Raw genomic sequence first — 19,694 nt, forward strand, 5'->3', positions numbered from 1 at the left:
AGGGAGTCGGTATAATTTACCGAAAAAATAAGGACCAATATGAAAAGAGAACTATTTGTTTTTGAAGAAAAATCATTTACTCCGTATAAATATTTTAAAAAAAAGAAAAAGTTATCAGGCAAATTTTTTATTTTATTTTAATTTTTGCATTATTTTAATTTTCTCTATTTGTTGAATTTATTATTTTATTATTTATTTATTTTCACTGTTTGTTGAAAACTTAACAGAACGGTTTCCCTATAAGTTTGTTTCGGAACGCATTCACATCAGAGAATACAAAGGCCCACGAAGCTTCTAAACCCTAATGCCTCATTCAATAAACCCTTTCATCCTCTCTCACATACACTTGTGAGCTTTTTTTTCACTCATCAAGCTTTAATTGTCAGTAGGATAAAAGAAACTGAAGCCCCTAAAATGTACGACGATGGAGACAACAACAAGAACAACAACGGAGAGCACGAATCGACAAGTCAACGATCAGTTCAGAAGAGAAAACGAAAAGAGGTCGCTATTTTCGGCAATTACAGAAACTACTATGGTTATCGTGTAAGTTTTTCTTCTCCTACTCCTTTCTGAAAATATCTAATATATATTAGTATATTTGTTCATGTGTATAAAAGTGTTTTTGGATACTTGTCTAAGTTTGTAAGTAAATCTTCAGGATAAATTTTGACATAATTTGGGATTGGTGTATTTTTTTCCATGTTGGAACTGAGTTATATATATATATATATATATATATATAAATTCGTCCTTCGCATTCAGAACTCACTTAACTTCAAATTTCTTTTTCTAAGTATGTGTTAATTTTATGGGGGATTAATTTTTACTGGTGTCTTGAAATTTCAGGTTGGTCAGGACTTGAAGGAAGATCCTAGGTTAAAGGTTTTTAGAAAGGAATTTTTTGAAGGCAAGGATTGTCTAGACATTGGATGCAATAATGGATCGATAACAATCGCTATTGGTAATTAATTATTGAGTGGAGTGTTGATTTCACTAATAGAGTTGCATCTTTCATTCTCATTTATTATGCTTCATCGTCTATCCTTAGTTTTGTTCTAGTATAAAAATTTCCCCTAAATTAAGAGGGCAAAATTAAAATCACACTGGTCTGATATTGCAATGATAAAAATGAAATCCTATGGAAATTGATAATGAAATACAGGAAATGAAATCCTATGGAGAATATCATTATAGAAAGCAAAAGGGCAAAACAGTATAGATTGTAAAAATTCAGTATCAGTTCTCTGTCTCTCCCTCTTTAACTGAAATCAGATTATGCCTTCTTAAACCATTAAGTACAGAAATTTCACTTGAACAGGGAACTTTTATTTTTTCTTCCCAATGTTGTACGTGAGAGGTTGTGCATGCAGTATGTTTGCGTCCCAAATTCAGCAATACCAAATTTATTTTATTTTATTTTGATCAAGCCTCGTTATAAACTTAATCTCCCTTATAAATTTCTTTGTTGTGGAAACAGCTTTTGGATGCCTTTTTGCAATTGTTGCATTATAAGGATTCTTCAAAATTCTTTAGATATCTAAATGTTATGGTGTACTTCACTCTAGTTCTTGCAAATCAATTTTGATTGTATAATGTGAATAGCAAGAGAAGGTATGACCTTGCTATTGACATATTTTTCTTTGTTATTGGTAATGACAAGAAGATATGATGCAACGAAATTAATAATTCCTTTTTTTCCCCTTCTTCCTCACTTGCAACGAATAAAATATATGTCATAAGATTTGGAAATGGAGTGATGAGACCAATTATTAATTTTTTATAAAAATTGTATGACATTTGAACTATTGTTTGGAAACTTAAAAAATGTTTAAAGCACATATCACAAGTTGCTATTATTGTTGTTGTTAACATTATTATTTGTTCCACTTCTATTATGTTTATTTTCGTGAATCAATTTCACCTAACTTTTGTGCGTTGTGGGAAATTCGCGGGTCTTGGCACATTTTTCATATGACACTAATTGTAGTTTCCCCTTTTTCTTTCTTTTTCTTTTTTCCATGTACAGCGGAAAAGTTTTTTTGCCAGAGCATCCTTGGAATCGACATTGATGGCGGTAAGATTTTTGGTAGAAATTTAGTTTCTTTTGCCATAATTTGGAATATTGCACTTTACTCTTTTGCTTCTTAATATGTCATGGTCAGATGTTGGAAAAAAATTCTAAAATTTGAAATGTTAATAATTTAAATTATTCTTACAATTCTTCTGCATAAAATGTAATTCTTGCACATGATTTATTTCACAATGATTGTTTCCTTAATGATATTTGGTGTGGTGAGTGTGGTGACCGTCCTTTGGCTCGCTCTTATCCTAGACTTTTTAGGATAGCATCGGATAGACACGCCATGGTTGCCGACTGCTATCGGCTCGATAGCGGAAGGACGATTTGGGATGTTTGATTCTTGAGGCATTTTCAGGATTGGGAGTTGGAGGATGTTCTTGCGCTCTTAGAGGTTCTAGGTCATGGGCAGTGGATTGGATTCCCGGATTTGGGTTCCCTCATCTACGGGATGCTTTAATGTCCGGATCTAGGACCCGTGTTCTCGTGGAAGGTTGTTTGGCGTTCCAAGGTCCTCCTTAAGGTAGTTCTTTTTTGTGTGGACTGCTGTTTTGGGGAGGATCCTAACGCTGGTCATCAATTGGTGCTGCATGTGTAAGAGAGATGAGACTATTGATCATCTTTTGTTGCACTGCCCAGTGGCATTGTGAGGGCGTATAGTGGGTGCCCAAGCTCGTGATTTTTGAAGGGCACCGCCCTTGTGTGTTTGGAGGTGCTTATGAATTGAATGTTATAGGAGAAATTGTAAATCTATGGGGGAGATAGGTGGTTGGACTCTCTGAGAGTTTAGGACCCTATTAGGCCTTGTGTAGCTTTTGCCCGTTTGAACGCTTTCTATTCCTACATCTCTACTCATAAAAAAAAAATGTTTCCTTAAATGTAGATTGTTTGACAGCGATACCACGACCATGAATTAATCTTGGCTGGTTCATATTTTACATACTCTTCCATTAGGCATTTGTAGAAAGCCAGTTTGACTTGACATATAGGTTATCCACCCGTCTCATCCTAATACAGGCAGTTACCAAACTTCAAGGGAGGAGTGGGGTGTACATAATAATAACCACCTGAGTCTGAGTTTGTGGTGGGGTTGAGATAACCACAACCTGCCTCGTTGATGTGTGTTTTCTTCAATGATAAAACCACCCGCAATAGTATGAATCCTTGTAGGATAGGGCTATATTGAGGGTGTCGAACTTCAAGGACTATGATGGAATTGTTAAATGTAAAATTAATCCTAATTTAATTCAACCGAGAGATGATTTTGTGATTTTGCTATTTCTAAATTGCTGAAACCAAAAGTAATACTAAAACTAAATGAAATGGTAAGAGTTTTCCAAGAGAAAGGGACTTGGGGGATTGATTTCACCACTAGCCTCATAATCATGGTCAATTATCATAAATTTAGGAAAATTATCATCATGTGTATTTTATGAGTCATGTAGCTACAAGCACACAATGATCTCGTCAAGAAGATTTACACAATCAATTATTAAGTATAGCTCATCTTCGGTTTGCACGAATGGTCTACCTAACTACTCTAATCTAAAGTGTAGTACAACCCGTCTTCCTTAAGCATGAACTATCAAAATACTTATTTGTGCAAGCAATTAAAACCATTGCATAATTATCATTCAAATAATCACAGAAAATAGGAATGATTTGGGTTCAATTAAAACACAATTAATTTCTAAGACAAGAAAAGAATTCCATTGAAATTGATTATAAACTTTAAAAATCCAATTACATTAGTGCAACTAATGCAATTCTTACAATTATGCACTCAATACACATGTATATAAAAATCCCCAAAAATACAAATAATTAAATCATGTTACTTGGCTAGGGTTACATCAATTCCCTAAGAGATGATTTAGCTACTCACGGAGAAGGTAGAAATCTTCAATGGTGCGATGAACGCCATCTACATGGATTGCAACTTTGACCAGGATCACCTTCTTCAAGCTTCAACAATGGAATATTGCTTAAAGCCGCCAATATAATCTTTTGTGTCTTTTTTTCCCTTTTTCTGCTGGACATTTCCCTTTTATATCATATTGTAGGCTTTCCTCCTAGAGAAGGGAAATAGAAAAGGCCCAGCAAAAGAAAAAAGCCCAAACAATCTTTTAAATTTTCGTCAGTTTGTAACGCTGTTTTGACCTGTTTGCATTACGAATCTCGAAATTGCTATTAGACACAAAAACAGCGGGCTTTGAGTCTTCTTTCCAGAGCCGATGAGTTTGCCCAATTCCGAGTTTCGGGTAAAAAGTTATGCCCAAAATAGTGAAGTGGGTCCAGTATTTTCTGCTCAAGTTGTTTCCTTGTTGGAATAGGAAAGCTATATTTTCTTCATACAATGACCCAGAACGAATTATCCTTGAATGATCTTAGCCATTGGTTCACCTTGGATACTCTAGCTTTTGCGGTCTCCATCCGTCGATTGGACTTGAGCAACGGAATTGACTGAATTTTTTGAGATTACTTAAAAATAACAAAAATTAAGAAAATATCATAAGTAATATGAAATAAACATTACTAAGGTATTAAAATGTGCAAATCTAAGGGCTCGAATGTGCAACATTCAGCACTTATCACACCCCTAAACTTACATACTGCCAGTCCCTTAGCAATATACAACAAAAATTAAAATAAAGCAAGTAAGATAACTTCTTCTTTTGTGGGAGAAACGATTGCATTTAGCATATGCAACAAGCCTTTAAACCCCTAGTGGACGAGTTGTAGTTTCATCAGGGTTTCCAGAGATGATACCCATAAACATCCAAAATTGTGCACAAATTTGCACTTAGTACAATTACTTCTATGGAATCAGAAAAGATTGCATATACATCATTATCAAGTTAGCTATCATGTCAAGTATAAGAAAAATTAATATTCCCAAGCAATCCCAAACCTTCAATTACACGAACTAACACTATGGTCCCCACACGAAGTTCAATTCAACATATTCCCAATAGTGATCACTCGCTTCCTTTAGAAGTGAACTAGCATCCAATTATGTGTTTTACCCTTTTATTCTTATATTACACATCACAATAGTTTCAACTCATTAATATTCCTTTCCAAGTTAGAGTACCCAAAACATGAATTCATGACTATACTTATGCATGCAAATTTGTTTCATTTTTCAAATTTTTTTTTCAAAGATGGCAAGCTATGCAATGTTCAAGTCCTTTAAGCTCTCTAGATGGCCCATGTAGCGAGGTTTAAGCCAGTGGCTCCAAAACTAGGTGGGTTTAGGGCATTAGGTGTAAAGACACCCAAAGAGCTTATTAACTCAAGTCAACTAGGCTTTGAACCTAAACTAGCATTACCAACTCTTTTATTTTTTCCTAACCCTCCAATTTTTGACGCAAACACTCACTGCTTACTGAGGCAAGAGGCTTGGTTACTTGGTGAAAGGCGATAACTAATTATGCATCTTTTTCTATCATTATGCCTAGGACATCCACTTTTCAAGGTACTAACTCGTAATTGACACATGAAATATATTACACAAGGTTAGGCTTATACCCCACAAAAGATACTAGCGTGCATATGTGAGAAGTGAAGTACACTAGAGATTAATTACCCTTATCAATAGCTAAACTGAATAATGATGTGGACCACATATGCCAAAAACCTGAATTAAAAATTCAAAACTACCCAAAAATACCAATCAATCGTACATGAACAATAATTCACCCAAATTTGACATGATATGCAATACAACTCTTAATTTCCATAGAAGCAAAATCATTGCTATACTCTTTATCAATAGCATTCAAGCTCACAAAAATTTTTAAAATTGCCCCAGGAGCGTGAATTTGTACTGCGATCATACCTAGTAGGTCGCTTCGACAGAGCCGTGGGGTGTCTTGAAGGGATTGAGGCGTGGGCGTCGAAACTTGGAAGGTTTCATGTGGGGTGAAAGTGTCTCCTTTACCCGATGATCTAGTCCTGTTCAGGTTTCCATTGGAGACTGAGGCCTTAAGGGTGTTGGATGAAGGGAGGAAAAGATGGGGCGACGCCTTATTATCCATCGACATTTGGTACTTCGCCGCCGGCTGTTCTGCTGTAAAAGAACGAGTAATACGAAGGGTGATCCTGTTTGGTTTGCTTCTCCATCTCTGGTGCAACAAGTTATTTGAAGCAATTGGGAACTTATGTGGTGGATTCCGAGGTGTTGAGGCGGATGTCTCGGCGTGTGGATAGCGAATTCTCCTCTATGTTTCCGCCGGAAAAGTGATGCCAGAGTACATTTTTGTTGAGGACCAACGAGTGGCTTATATGTTCAACTTGATAGAGGAAATAACACCTCGTATCCTTTCGAAATCTTACTATGGCGTTGGGGAGTCACATATCCTAGCTGCTGCAACTGGAGGTAGTCGCCGGAATGCACAGATCTTCTATGGCGTCGAAGGAAAGAGGCGACTGCCTATTCACGGGCCAGAAGTGCGTAGAGGGGCCATCAATCAAGCCCTTAGTCACCGCCTTACGTTCCCTCGTAATATCCGCGCTAACGGATACCAACCACGTGGCAGAGATCGAGGCTTTAAGGGAGTCTTTAATGCTGCGGATTCTGATGGGCCTAAGCGCGGATCTGAAGCGGGTTACGGGCCTATCTTGTCTAATGGGCTGCTTGCTCACCCTGGCCCACAGGAGTTGCAGAGGGCTGTTCGTCGGGGGCCTCTTTCTTTTAAGAACAAACCTAGCCCACAGTTCATCGCCAATTCAAGTTATGGACCAATAATGAGTAACCTGAAGAGAAAGGTATTGAGGGGGCCCAAAAATAAAATGTTAGTTTCTTTTATCAATTCCAAGCCCAGCCCACCTTTTTCTAAAGGAGCTAGTCACTCACAGAGGCGTCATTCTGATGATACCTCTGCAATCTTCTGAAATTCTCCGGAGAAGAGAAAATGGATGAACTTATTTGCTGCAGCGACTAGTGGAGGTCCTATTGAGATGGGTTCTCGTCATTCTCAACGTTGTGCAGATATCTTATCTTTATCTCTCCCTGATACTCTTCAGCCGAAAGGAAGAATTGTCAGGTTTTCGTCTCGGGACTTTAACAGAAATCATCACGGAGTTAGATGGTCTCGAAAAGAGAAGCAGAAGTGGACTTCTACTACTGTTCCAGGTACGCCATCAGTTTCACATCCTTAGAATTTTAATGTTCCATCCTCTTCTTCTACCCCTTCTTGTGTGTTGAGGAGTGCTAGTGTTGTGCCGGAATTAGAGAAGGGATGCGAGTTGACTGTTATGAACAATGGAACTGATTCTTCGCATGGGTTGAATACGGAAGGACTGTAGGATAGTGAGTCTGGTGTTTCTAGGCAGCTGAAAATTGCAGATTGTGCAGTTAAGAAATTATCTGAAGGGGTTACAGTCTGTGTGGGCAAAGACCTGCATTTCCAGCTGTCCAATGAAGAGGCCGTAGCCTTGCTCGAAGAGCGTTGTTTAAATGTTGCTCTGAAAGGTCTTAACTGCCTTCCTTACACAGGGACTGACGAGACTGATTTTGTTACAAAATTTGATTCTTTTTATGAGAATGACAGGGAGATGGAAGAGGAGGTGTGTGATGATTTGGGTTCCATCCAACAGGTTTGCTCCAATGAGCTTACACCTTGGGTGGAGAATGGTTCTGAAATCCTATAGGAGGTACCACTGGCTACGGTGAGACCTGACGAACAGGTTGTTGACATGGGGAAAGATTTGGTAGTTGACAATATTGGAGTCACTAGTGAGCTTTTGGGAGTCTCTTCAGAAGGTAATGATGATCAGACATTGTCTATCCTTCAAGCAATTATGGAAGGGAGAGAGGTTGCAGTGACCAATGAAGTTATGAACACGAAGCCTTTATCATCTAGGAAAGGAGCAGAATCTCATTTCTGAAGTTAACTACGAAGGGAAAGGAGGACTGGCGAAGGAAATGGGAAGAACCAGGAGCAGGAGTCTTAGGAAGGGTGGAGGGGAGATTATTTTATCTGGTTTACAATGAAGCTATGAATAATTACATGGAATGTTCATGGTCTTAATGATCCGAACAAGAGAAGGGTGGTGAAGGTAGCTTTAAGGAAGTGGGGTGCCCAGCTTGTTTGCTTACAAGAAACCAAATTGGCATCCATTACAGACAGGGTGGTTAAGAGTTTGTGGGGAGGATTGTTTGTGGAATGGGAGGCCTTGAATGCTATAGGTTCTTCGGGTGGGATATTAGTCATGTGGGATAGTAGGTGGTTAACTCGAACGGATGTCTGGATGGGGAGATTTCCAGTATCTTGTGCACTTATGATGGAAGAGGACAACTTCAAATGGGTTTTTACCGGAGTCAATGGATAGGTTGTTGATGATGAGGACCTATCTTTTGGGAGCAGCTTTGCCATGTCCAAGGATTGTGGTCTTTTCTTTGGTGCCTGGGAGGGGATTTCAATTTTGTTAGGTCCCCGTCAGAGAGGTCTACAGGGGGGAGAAGATCTTTGGAAATGGATCAATTTTATGATTTTATTGACGAACATCTTCTTGTTGGTTTACCAATGGAAGGTGCAACTTATACTTGGTCAAATGGTAGGGATCCAATCACTCTTTCAAGACTGGACAGATTTTAATTTCTGGGGATTGGGAAGAGAAATTCCCGGATGTTGTTCAAGCTGTGTTAGAAAGGGTCACCTTTGATCATGTTCCTTTGGTCTTGGATTGTGGCGGTTTATGTTCTTAAAGATCCCCGTTTAGATTTGAGAATATGTGGTTGCGAGCGGAAGACTTCCAAGGAAAAGTCAGATCTTGGTGGGAGGACGTTATTATTTCAGGATCGCCCAGTTTCGCAATTGCAAAGAAGTTAAGGGCTCTCAAATTAGCTCTTAAGTAGTGGAACAAGGATGTCTTTGGGAATTTGGAATGGAGGAAGAATAGAGTACTTGCTGATTTTTTTGAGATTGATCATCTTGAGGAGGCAGGAGGGGATGTGGAATTTCTACGTTCCAGGAGAGTCTCTTGTTAGGCGGTTTTTGCTGAGATTGCTAGTATGGAGGAGATCTCGCGGCGATAAAAATCTCTGGCTCTTTGGCTAAAGGAAGGTGATCGGAACACAAAATTCTTCCACCAGTTAGCTAACGCTCATAGGAGGAGTAATCATATAGGAAGAATTTAGGTAGATGGTAAGGAATTGTGGAGAGAGGAATAGGTGCGTAACGGTATTGCTTCCATTTATCAGAAGCTTTATATCGAGCCTTAAGTTTGGAGGCCCAAACTTGATGGTCTCCATTTTGAGGCTATTTCTGAGTTTGATAGAGATAGCATTGAGAATATTTTCACTGAAGAAGAAGTTCTTAAAGCTTTATCAAATTGTAATGGAGACAAAACTCCGGGACCTGATGACTTTACCATGCGATTTTTGATGGAAAGTTGGGCAGTTGTAAGAAATGAGGTAATGGGTACTTTTCAAGAGTTTCATTCTTTTGGCGTCTTTGAGAAGTCGTTTAATGCTTCATTCATTGCCCTTATTCCAAAAAAGGGAGGCGCTTCAAATATAAAGGATTTTCGTCCTATCAGTTTGGTGGGCTGTATTTACAAACTTATTGCTAAGGTGTTTGCTTTAAGGATGAGGGAAGTAATGGATGGGATTATTTTGGATTCCCAGAATGCTTTTGTTGGTGGACAACAAATTCTTGATTCAGTTCTTATTGCTGGCGAATGTGTGGACTCCAGAATGCGGAGTGGTATTTCTGGAGTTTTATGCAAACTTGATATTGAGAAAGCATATGGTCATGTGAATTGGAATTTCCTACTCTATTTGTTACAAAGAATGGGGTTTGGAAGCAAATGGAGGAAGTGGATTGAGACTTGTCTTTCGTCTGTCAAGTTTTCAATTCTTGTGAATGGTTCTCCCGCTGGTTTCTTTGGTTGCTCTCGGGGTATAAGACAAGGTGATCCTTTGTCATCTTTCCTTTTTCTTGTTGTTATGGAGGGGTTAAGTAGACTTATGCGCAGGGTAGAGGACCTTGGTTTTATAAAGGGATTCAGGGTGGGCAGAGATTCAGTCCATCAGATGGAGATTTCTCATTTACTCTTTGCAGATGATACCCTGGTTTCTGTGATGCTGATGTGTCTCAACTTTGATACTTGAGGTGTGTATTGACTTGTTTTCAGGCAGTTTCTGGGCTAAAGGTTAATGTGGCTAAGAGTGTGCTTGTCCCAATAGGGAATGTTCAGGATATTTCCTCTTTAGCTGCAGTACTTGGATGCAGGGTGAGCTCATTCCCTATTCCTTATTTGGGCTTGCCCCTAGGGGTCTCTTCAAAGTTAGTGGGTAGTTGGGATTCCGTGATTGACAGGTATGCGAAGAGATCGGCAGGATGGAAGAAGCAATACTTGTCAAAAGGGGGTAAAGTTACTCTTATTAAGAGTACGTTATCGAGTTTGCCCACTTATTTTCTTTCTATGTTCCAAAATCCCTTGTTCCGTTGCAGATAGGATTGAAAAAATTCAAAGGGATTTCCTTTGGGGAGGAAAGGGCGATGAGTTCAAGTACCACCTTGTCAGATAGGAGGAAGTTTGTAAGCCTGTGAAATTGGGTGGACTTGGAATAAGACGTTTAGTTCCTTTCAATCACGCTCTCCTGGGTAAATGGTTATGGAGATATGGGAGGGAAAGACATCGTCCATGGCGTAGGTTAGTCTCTTGTCGGTTTGGGGAAGAGGCTGGAGGTTGGTCTACACGTCCGGTTACCCTGGTGGGAGGAGTAGGGATGTGGAAGGCTATTCGGAAGGGATGGGATGTTTTTTCGGCTCATATCAGATTCAAACTCCGTGATGGTCGTTGCATTCGGTGTGGGGATCAACCACTTTCTCGTACATTTCCTAGATTATTCATTATTGCTGTTGATAAATACGCCTACGTAGTTGACTGTTATCGACTTGATAGCAGCGGGATTACGTGGGATGTGCATTTTCGGCGCTCTTTTAGAATTGGGAGATGGACGAGGTATGTGTTTTTCTGGATCTTCTGTATCGGCAGGAGGGCGTTGGTAGAGGTAATGATGTTTTAATTTGGGCTCCTTCTTCCCATGGTCGCTTCGAAGTTAGATCCTTGTTCTTATGTTTGTCTAATTTTGTTAATCGAGACTTCCCATGGAAAACTATTTGGCGGTCTTTGGCTCCAACTAGGGTGGCTTTCTTTGTTTGGACCACTGTGTGGGGAAAGATTCTGACAATTGATGACTTGAGGAAAATGGGCAATTGTGTCGTTAATCGATGTTGTCTTTGCAAGGATGATGAGGAGTCCGTTAATCACCTCCTTTTGCATTGCCCTGTGGTGGCAAACGATTGCTGGAATCTTATTGTTGGGTTGTTTGGCATGTGTTGGGTTATGCCACGATCTACTAAGGAATTAATTCATGTTTGGAGAGGTTGTCGAGTGAGAAGAGATGTTCGCGATTTCTGGAGAATTGTACCACATTGTGTATGGTGGTGCATTTGGAAGGAGAGAAATAACAGAATATTCGAAGGGAAGAGTCGCCCATGGCAATGGTCAAACTTTACATTTTTCGTTCTCTCTTCAATTATGTGAAGGGGAGTTTTTGTTCTTCTTCTGATGATTTAATTACTTTCTTGGATTCTTTGGGGCCTTAGTCCCGGTTCCTCTTTTGTAATTGGGACGTGTTCCCTTTTTGAACACCTTTTTTAATGTTATTTTTACTTATAAAAAAAAACAAAAAATGCAATTAAATTGCCTTACTCTCAAACTTGAACTGCACATTGTCCACAATGTGCAATGAGAACAAAGAAAAATAAGAGAGAGAACAATATTTCCAAAATACTGAGGGGAATTAGTGAAATTAAACCGGACAAGTAATGAAATAGTTGGGCACTCCTAAACTTGAATCCCAAAACCTACCAAAATAAACAACTCGGCACCACAAGTGAGACTAAACATGTTCCTCTGAGGTAAGAGAGAGAGCACAACAACAATTATAATTAAATATGGAGAGCAAAAATATAGGAGCCAAAAAAGAATTTCAACACCACAAGATAATCACATTATGAGCAAGTGCTCAAAAATATATGAGGATAGGCGACCTCTTCAAGACTGGACAAATGCCTCCTTTCAAATTCTAACACTGCCCATTTAGTTATGTCATACGTTCCCTCTATATCAAAGGTGGTCTCTAAATCCAGAATTTTGTTGCGCCACTCAGCTTTGGGATTATCTTTAGAGGGTCTAGTGTGCTTGGAAGCCGAAGGACGAGTCATAATGAAATATTTAAGTGCAGGAAATTGGTTGAAGAATTTGTTTTCAACACTTTGTAGGCAACTTATAGAAACCCAATTTGCAAAACACACCAACCCCCCCCCCCCCCCCCCCCCCCCCCCCCCCCCCCCCGGCCTTTTCTTTTTTTAAAAAATAATATCCACTACACACAAGCACAAGCTGTATCCACAATCTCAACAATAATAAAACCCAATCAAAAAACAAATAAACCCCCACACCCTTGCAAGCAAAACACAACCCAACTTCTACAACCCAAGCAAGCAAAATCAACAACCCAAGCAACCCAATTCGGCCAGTGTCCACAGAAACCACAAGATATGCAAGTACCCCCCCCCCCCCCCCCCCCCCCCTCCTCTCACTTCTGTAATCAACAATCAAAATAAACCCAAACACAACCCTAACCAAATTATACAATCCCAAACAACCTACAATCAACCCCTACAAATTCAACAACCCAAGCACAAATTTGGCAACAACACCAGCCTGCAAATCGCACCCAAACTCGGCAAGGATGGCTGCCACCGATACCACAAGCGACGCGAGACAGCGACCCTCAAACCGTGGTCGGAAACGAATACAACTCGCCGTCCCACACCCACAATCCACACACGATGGCAACGCAAACCGCCTGCGGGAAGACCGCTACCCCAACATTGATACCCCAAAGCGAAGGACGACAGCGACCCGACCTTGGCCGGAAAAAAAAAAACCAAACTGGAAACCAGGAGGAGACCACGCCCAGTTCGCCGGAGGAAGAAAAAAGAAGGAAATAGGGGTCGCGATGGTGGACGGCGGTGACGAAGAAGTTGATCGAGGGACTGACGAAGATAGTTGTGTCATGTGAGAAATATATGAGAGAGAGTATGTTAGAAACAGAGGAGGAATCCGGATTGGAACAGGAGACAAAATAGCAGTGGCGCACAGCAAGAGATTGGGGCGTTTGAACGCAATAAGTGTGCGTTCAAACTTCGGAGGTCTATTGTAAAGCCCTCTTAGTTTTGAAATTGACGTGAAAATTCCAATTGTAGTGTTCGAACGCCAGGTACCTGGTTTGGGAACAATCCTTTGGGAAGTTCGAACTTCGGACCCCCAATTTTTATAGCTCTCTATTCTTCTCTTTCTTTACCTCCCAGTTGCCCACGCTTGAACACTGACAGTGGGCATTCGAACGCCCATTTTATTTATTTATTTTTTAAGACAAGAAACCTAATCTATAAAAATAAATAAATAAATAAATATATATATATATATATTAAATAAAATAAAATACAGTAAGATAAAAACTAAACTAAAAACAACAACAAAAAGAATATAATATCACCTACAAAAAGAAAACTAAACTAAAACTAAAAAATACTAAAAGTAAAAATAAAAATAACCTAATAAAAAAATTAACCTAGAAACTAAAACTAACCTAATCTACAAAAAGAAAAATAAAAGCAAAATAAAAAAAAGCTACCCTAAAAACAAATAAAAAGATAATCTATCCTACAAAAAGAAAACTAAAATACATAAATAAATAAAAAATACAAAGTAAAAATAAAAATAAAACTAACCTAATCTAAAAATTAGCCTAAAAACTAAAACTAACCTGCTAAACAAAATAAAATGAATAAAAATAAACCTAATCTGACCTACAAAAAGGAAAATAAAATAAAAGTAAAATAAAATAAGAAATAGAAAAATAAAAATAAAAATAAAAATAAAAATGAATACAACCATTTTTCTATGATCCAACCTAATTTTCAATGCTAAGTTATTTATTTTTTTTTTTCTGAGACAAGAAAGTATGAAAACAAAATAAAAGTAAAACAAAAACGAAAACCTAATTCCTACCAATACAAAGGAGACATGTATCCCCCTAAAGGGCTAAATTTAACGTCTATAGCTACACGGAATGCCACTCGACTACTCCTTGGGGGATTTGGGCTTGAAGCAATGGGAACTGGGGGAGTTTCATTGGGACCCAAGAAAAAATACTTGAGCTTATTCGGTGATGGCTTAGGTTTAAGCTTGTGAGTAAACTCACAAGAAGGAATGGATGGAGCACTCGAAATCAAAGGAAGAGGTTCTCTCGATGGAAAAACCGGGACTAAATTATCAATGACATCGAGTGGCATTGAAGATATTCAATTTAACTTTCATGTTTCCAAAAGAAATATCCATAACCCCGGTCCTACAGTTAATGCAAGCATTCGCTGTAGCTAAGGATGGATGACCGAGGATCACGGGAATACATCTTTTGGGATCATGGACAGGGTATGTATCAAGAACAAGAAAGTCTACTGGAAAGTAGAACTTGTCCAATTTAATGAGAACATCTTCAATTATCCCACGTGGTTGCTTTATGGAATGATCATCAAGTTGTAGCTCAATCGACGTGGATTTAAGCTCTCCCAAGCCCAATTACAAGTAAACCGAGTAAGAATAAGATTAACACTAGCTCCGAGCACGGAATAAGGAATATTGCTCTAAGCCGCCAATATAATCTCTCGTGTCTTTTTTCCCCTTTTTCTGCTAGACATCTCCCTTTTATATCTATATGTTGTAGGCTTTCCTCCTAGAGAAGGGAAATAGAAAAGGCCAGCAAAAGAAAGAAGCTCAAATAGTCTTCTAAATTTTCGTCAGTTTGTAACGCTGTTTTGACCTGTTTGGAATACGAATCTCGAAATTGCTATTAGACACAAAAACGACGGGCTTTGAGTCTTCTTTCCAAAGCCGCTGAGTTTGCCTAATTCCGAGTTTCGGGTAAAAAGTTATGCCCAAAACACTGAAGCGGGTCCAGAATTTTTTGCTTAAGTTGTTTCCTTGTTGGAATGGGAAAGCTATATTTTCTTCATATAATGACCCAGAACGAATTTGGCCTGCTGGAAACTCCTTTAAAAGTCTTCTAGAATCATCCATGAATGATCTTAGCCATTGGGTCACCTTAGATACTGTAGCTCTTGCGGTCTCCATCTGTAGATTGAACTTAAAGACCCTACAAGTAACGGAATTGACTGAATTTCTGGAGATTACCTAAAAATAACAAAAATAAAGAAAATATCATAAGTAATATGAAATAAACATTACTAAGGTATTAAAATATGCAAATCTAAGGGCTCGAATGTGCAATATTTAGCGCTTATCACCTGTCCTGGCCTGAAGAAAAGGCTGTGTATACATGGGAGCAACATCACCTGAATGAAATGTTCTTTGTCCCAAATCTATTGGGAGAAGATTGGAGTTCTATTAAGCTTCTATAGATTGTCACCACAGTATCTTCTTCCCTGGTTGCGGGGATTCTTGATAGGGTATCTTTCTCATCATGCGACATGGGAATTAAATTAGAAAACTGAAATATTGTTTTGGTATCATGGCTTGCTTTATATTCGGCCTTTTGTCATATAGTATGATTATTCTCATGGTATCACATGGCCATTAAAAAATAAAATAAAATAAAACAGTTGTGGATGACCAGATATGAAAATCCTCCAATATATATATTACTTTCATGCCCCGTCTCACCCAGCATCAGGTTCAGATTGCATTTTGGGATTTTGTTTTCATCTCAGGCCAGGTGATTTCATCCCAAATCCAATCCATTAACCTCCCTAGTCGTCTGGCTTCATTCACATAGCCGTTTAAAGTTGAAAGTCCATAAGAATGTGTGGATTTTAACTTGGACCCAACATAAGGGATGGCAATTTCCTCCAACCTGGTGGGTTGCCGCCCTACCCCTAGTGGGGCGGATTTGGTAGCCCCCTAAATGGGTTTGGGGCAGGTATGGTAAAATAATTGAAAACTGAAGCAAGTTTGGGGCGGGGGTGGATTTAGTGATGAAACTGCCCCGATTATATATTTATCTTTAAATATTATATATATTTATCTTCTTTATATATATATAAATAATATTTTTAAGAGACTTGTTACTTTGCTAGAAGTGTTATTTAGTAATTTAAAAGCTGGGCTAGCTTATTTATCAGCCCAATTTGAGCACATTGGGCTAGTTTTTTTTTTTTTTTTTACTAAATAATAAAATTGGCATAACCCAACCCACCCTGCTGTTAAACGGAGTACACAGTGAGGAGTCGGTAATTTGTTTGCCGGAGTAGGGGCGGGGATGGTATACTAATTACAAAACATAGTAGGGGTGGAGTTGGCATAATGGATTTACTAACGGGACGGAGTAGGGTTCAGCCAAATCCGCCCTGTTGCCGTCCCTTCATTCACATAGCTGTTTACAGTTGAAAGTCCATAAGACTGTTTGGATTTTGACTTGGACCCAACTTCTAATTTGAGCATATGCTGATGCACGCAAGATGCCCAACTTAACTGTTCTTTTGTGCTAGGGTAGATTGGGCTATTGCATTTTGAATATTGACTGTTGCTTTTTATTCGGTTTTAGAATGGAAAAAAAAGAACAAAAAGAAAAGGAATGAGATCTTATGATTGAGATGTTCTTACAGATTCGTCTTGAATTGTTAGTAAAAATATAAACTGATAATGTAAAAACAGTAGTGAAAACACTGCCTTGGATGAACTGGAGAATTGACAAAATTTTCACTTAATTTATGCTACGCTGTCTTAATTTAGCAAACCAGCTTTTGGCAAACAAAACCAGAGGGGAAAAGCTTAGGAGGTAGGTTTTGTATTGGTGATGACTGGATAGGGGTGTCAAGAGTTCAATGCTGGGTAGTAGTAAATAACAAATTTAATCTCTTATTCTCTTGTAGTCTTGTTAGCCTTCTACGTTCAATCTGTTGTGCTGGATTACACATTTTTTTAAGTTCTGGATTAAGCATTTTTTAAAGTGCTTGTAAGTTTGTTAAATTTGGTCAAATTACTTCTTTCAAAGAAATACTTGCATGTCTTATGCTACATTTTCTTGGATGGAAGTGAATAATACTTAAAATCTTGTATTAAAAATATGATAGGTTTTAGAAAGTGAAGATCACACTGTTGGGTTGAAATTAAACAATACGTGGTATTGGTGATGTACTTCAAGAAACTAATTTCTTTATCTTCCAGATCGAATTGAGGATGCACGTTGGAACCTCAGGAAAACTGTGATGATGACCACTCGTAAGATGCCTCCAAAGATTTCCAAGTTGAAAGATGAAAAGGGAGCAAATGGTTTAAAGCAAAGTGTAACAAAACCGCTGACTGAGGCGACAAGGGAGACTTCCGGGGATTGTTCTCCTTTGCAGGGAAGAGATCTGTTTGACATAATATCTTTCGAGAAAGGAAATTTTGTTCGAAGTTGGCGATCACCAGAGAATAAGTGCTATGATACAATACTTTGGTAAGTTCGTTCTTGCAATTTTATCACTTTTGTTCACTTAAGATGGAATTAGAGTGCCTTGTTGTTATGGAAAGTTGACAATATTGAAAATCTTTTTTTAAGTCATTAATTCATAAGTAATATCTGAATGACATTTATTGAACTTCAAAATAGAATTCCATTCAAAACAAAAATAGTAAAGAAATAAATAAGTGATAGTGATATATATGACAGTCATGGTTTTTTCCAATATAATGTCCAATTGTCCATGATAGTGACAAAACAATCATGCTATGTTTGGTTGCATGGAATTGATGTTCTGTTCTGCTTATTTTTCTGTCACTGGGATCTTGTAATGATCTTATTCTGTTCTGCTTATTTGAAATAAAATTAATGTTGAATTGGATCTGTGTGTGTGTGTGTTTGTGTGCGCTTTTTATGCACTAGGCGTTCTGCAGGTATTCATGGAACAGAAACTAACTTTAGCAGTTTAGCCTTTATCAATTGCTTTTCTATGTATTAGTGAAAAGCCTGATCTATGTAAAAATAACCTCAGAAGGCATCATTATACACAGTATTGTGTTATATACTTAATTGGATCTGTTTCTTACTTTGCAGTTTAAGTGTAACAAAATGGATCCATCTGAACTGGGGTGATGATGGGTTGATTACCTTATTTGCAAATATTTGGAGACTTCTTCAACAGGTATTTGTTATAAACTTATATCCGGTATTTCTTTGCATTTTAAAATTATCATCTAAGGATGGAAACTTTATTCTATGATGGATTCTGGTATTTAAACACTGTTGGTGCCTTTCTTGTGTATATGCTCCTTTTCTGAACTATTTATGTCTAAATTATGATCTTCATTTTGAGCAGGGTGGCATTCTTATTTTGGAACCCCAGCCATGGAATTCATATAGCAAAAACCGTCGTGTGTCAGAGGTATATAATTTGTTATTGCGTTTCTTTTATTTTTGCTATGAATTAAATAATGTGTTCTCATAAAAAATAAAAAAAAAACATAAAATAAAGAATCAAATTATGTTTGTCCAAAAGGACGTTAAACTTGATGCATCTATTGAGGGTAGGGGTTGGGGTCGGAATGGGTCTACAGTTGCCTGAAGCAATGTTTTTCTACTTTTCTGCAGACAGCAGCAAGTAATTATCAAAATATTAAGATCTTTCCGGAAGATTTTCAGGAGATACTTATGGATAAGGTATGTCATACCTATCTTGTTTGGTTCCAAGTTTGATACTGAAACCCTAAATGATACTGAAACCCTAAACAATCATATAGGACTCTCTTCTTCTTCTTCTTTCTTTTTTTTTTTTTTTTTCCATAATTGGGGGGTGAACATTATGATTTCCATTTGATAAAAATAATCTGATGCTGATATTTGACGTGGTTGCAGATTGGATTTAGAAAGGTAGAAGACATCACTTCCAGCTTATCAGGTAGCAATACTGGATTTGACAGGCCTATTTTGGCATTCTGGAAATGATTCATTTTGGCAGTTGGGCGAGGCTGTGTATGAGATTGTAAGATTATTAAGGTACGTTGTGTGAATATAGATAAGACAAGCTGAATGAAGTTGATATAAGCTTGATACCTGGAACAAGAAAAGGAATCCAATTCCTGAATTTTGAAGAAAGCATACAGTTTTCTCCCGTTGGAACTGTGGGTTTTTTTGGTTGATGGAGGGCAGATCTAGTTTATTGCAAGAACAATGATTCTTAGGGCCTTCCAATTTGGTTTTCACTACTTTTTTGTCACCCACCAGACGTAGCCTTCATTTTAAAGGGAAACATATGTAACAACTTACATTTGATGGTATATTATTTTTCCTCCAATCAATTTGTTGCATTTGTCATCAGTTCCATCTTCTATTTAAATGTGTGAAATTTAAGTTGTCTGGCTGCTCTATTGTTTTTGCCGAGGAACCAGTAAGGTTAAATTTGGTTTTGTCTAAAAAGAAATGATAAAACGGTGATATATAGGAATATGATATTGAGAATCCACCGCCTAAGCATTGTTGGTTTGAGGGGCACGTCCTCGGGCTCCTCAAAGGGATAATTGGTGTGTC

At 38.1% G+C, this 19,694-nt stretch overlaps 1 protein-coding gene across 1 annotated transcript; it reads left to right on the forward strand.

Moving 5' to 3' along the window:
- The first annotated feature begins 255 nt into the window (after positions 1-255).
- Positions 256-19,465, forward strand: LOC132277179 (probable RNA methyltransferase At5g51130). The gene is made up of 8 exons (XM_059778953.1): positions 256-546; positions 850-964; positions 2,030-2,077; positions 17,354-17,627; positions 18,225-18,312; positions 18,487-18,552; positions 18,759-18,827; positions 19,023-19,465. Exons 1-8 carry the CDS (start codon positions 415-417, stop codon positions 19,110-19,112), a joined length of 882 nt encoding a protein of 293 aa, XP_059634936.1. The 5' UTR covers positions 256-414; the 3' UTR covers positions 19,113-19,465.
- Positions 19,466-19,694: the final 229 nt, after the last annotated feature.

The sequence above is a fragment of the Cornus florida genome, unplaced genomic scaffold (assembly GCF_030987335.1).
Source record: "Cornus florida cultivar Cherokee Brave unplaced genomic scaffold, ASM3098733v1 CherokeeBrave_3.0.0_Hap2_Chr10, whole genome shotgun sequence".
Classification (NCBI taxonomy): Eukaryota; Viridiplantae; Streptophyta; class Magnoliopsida; order Cornales; family Cornaceae; genus Cornus; species Cornus florida.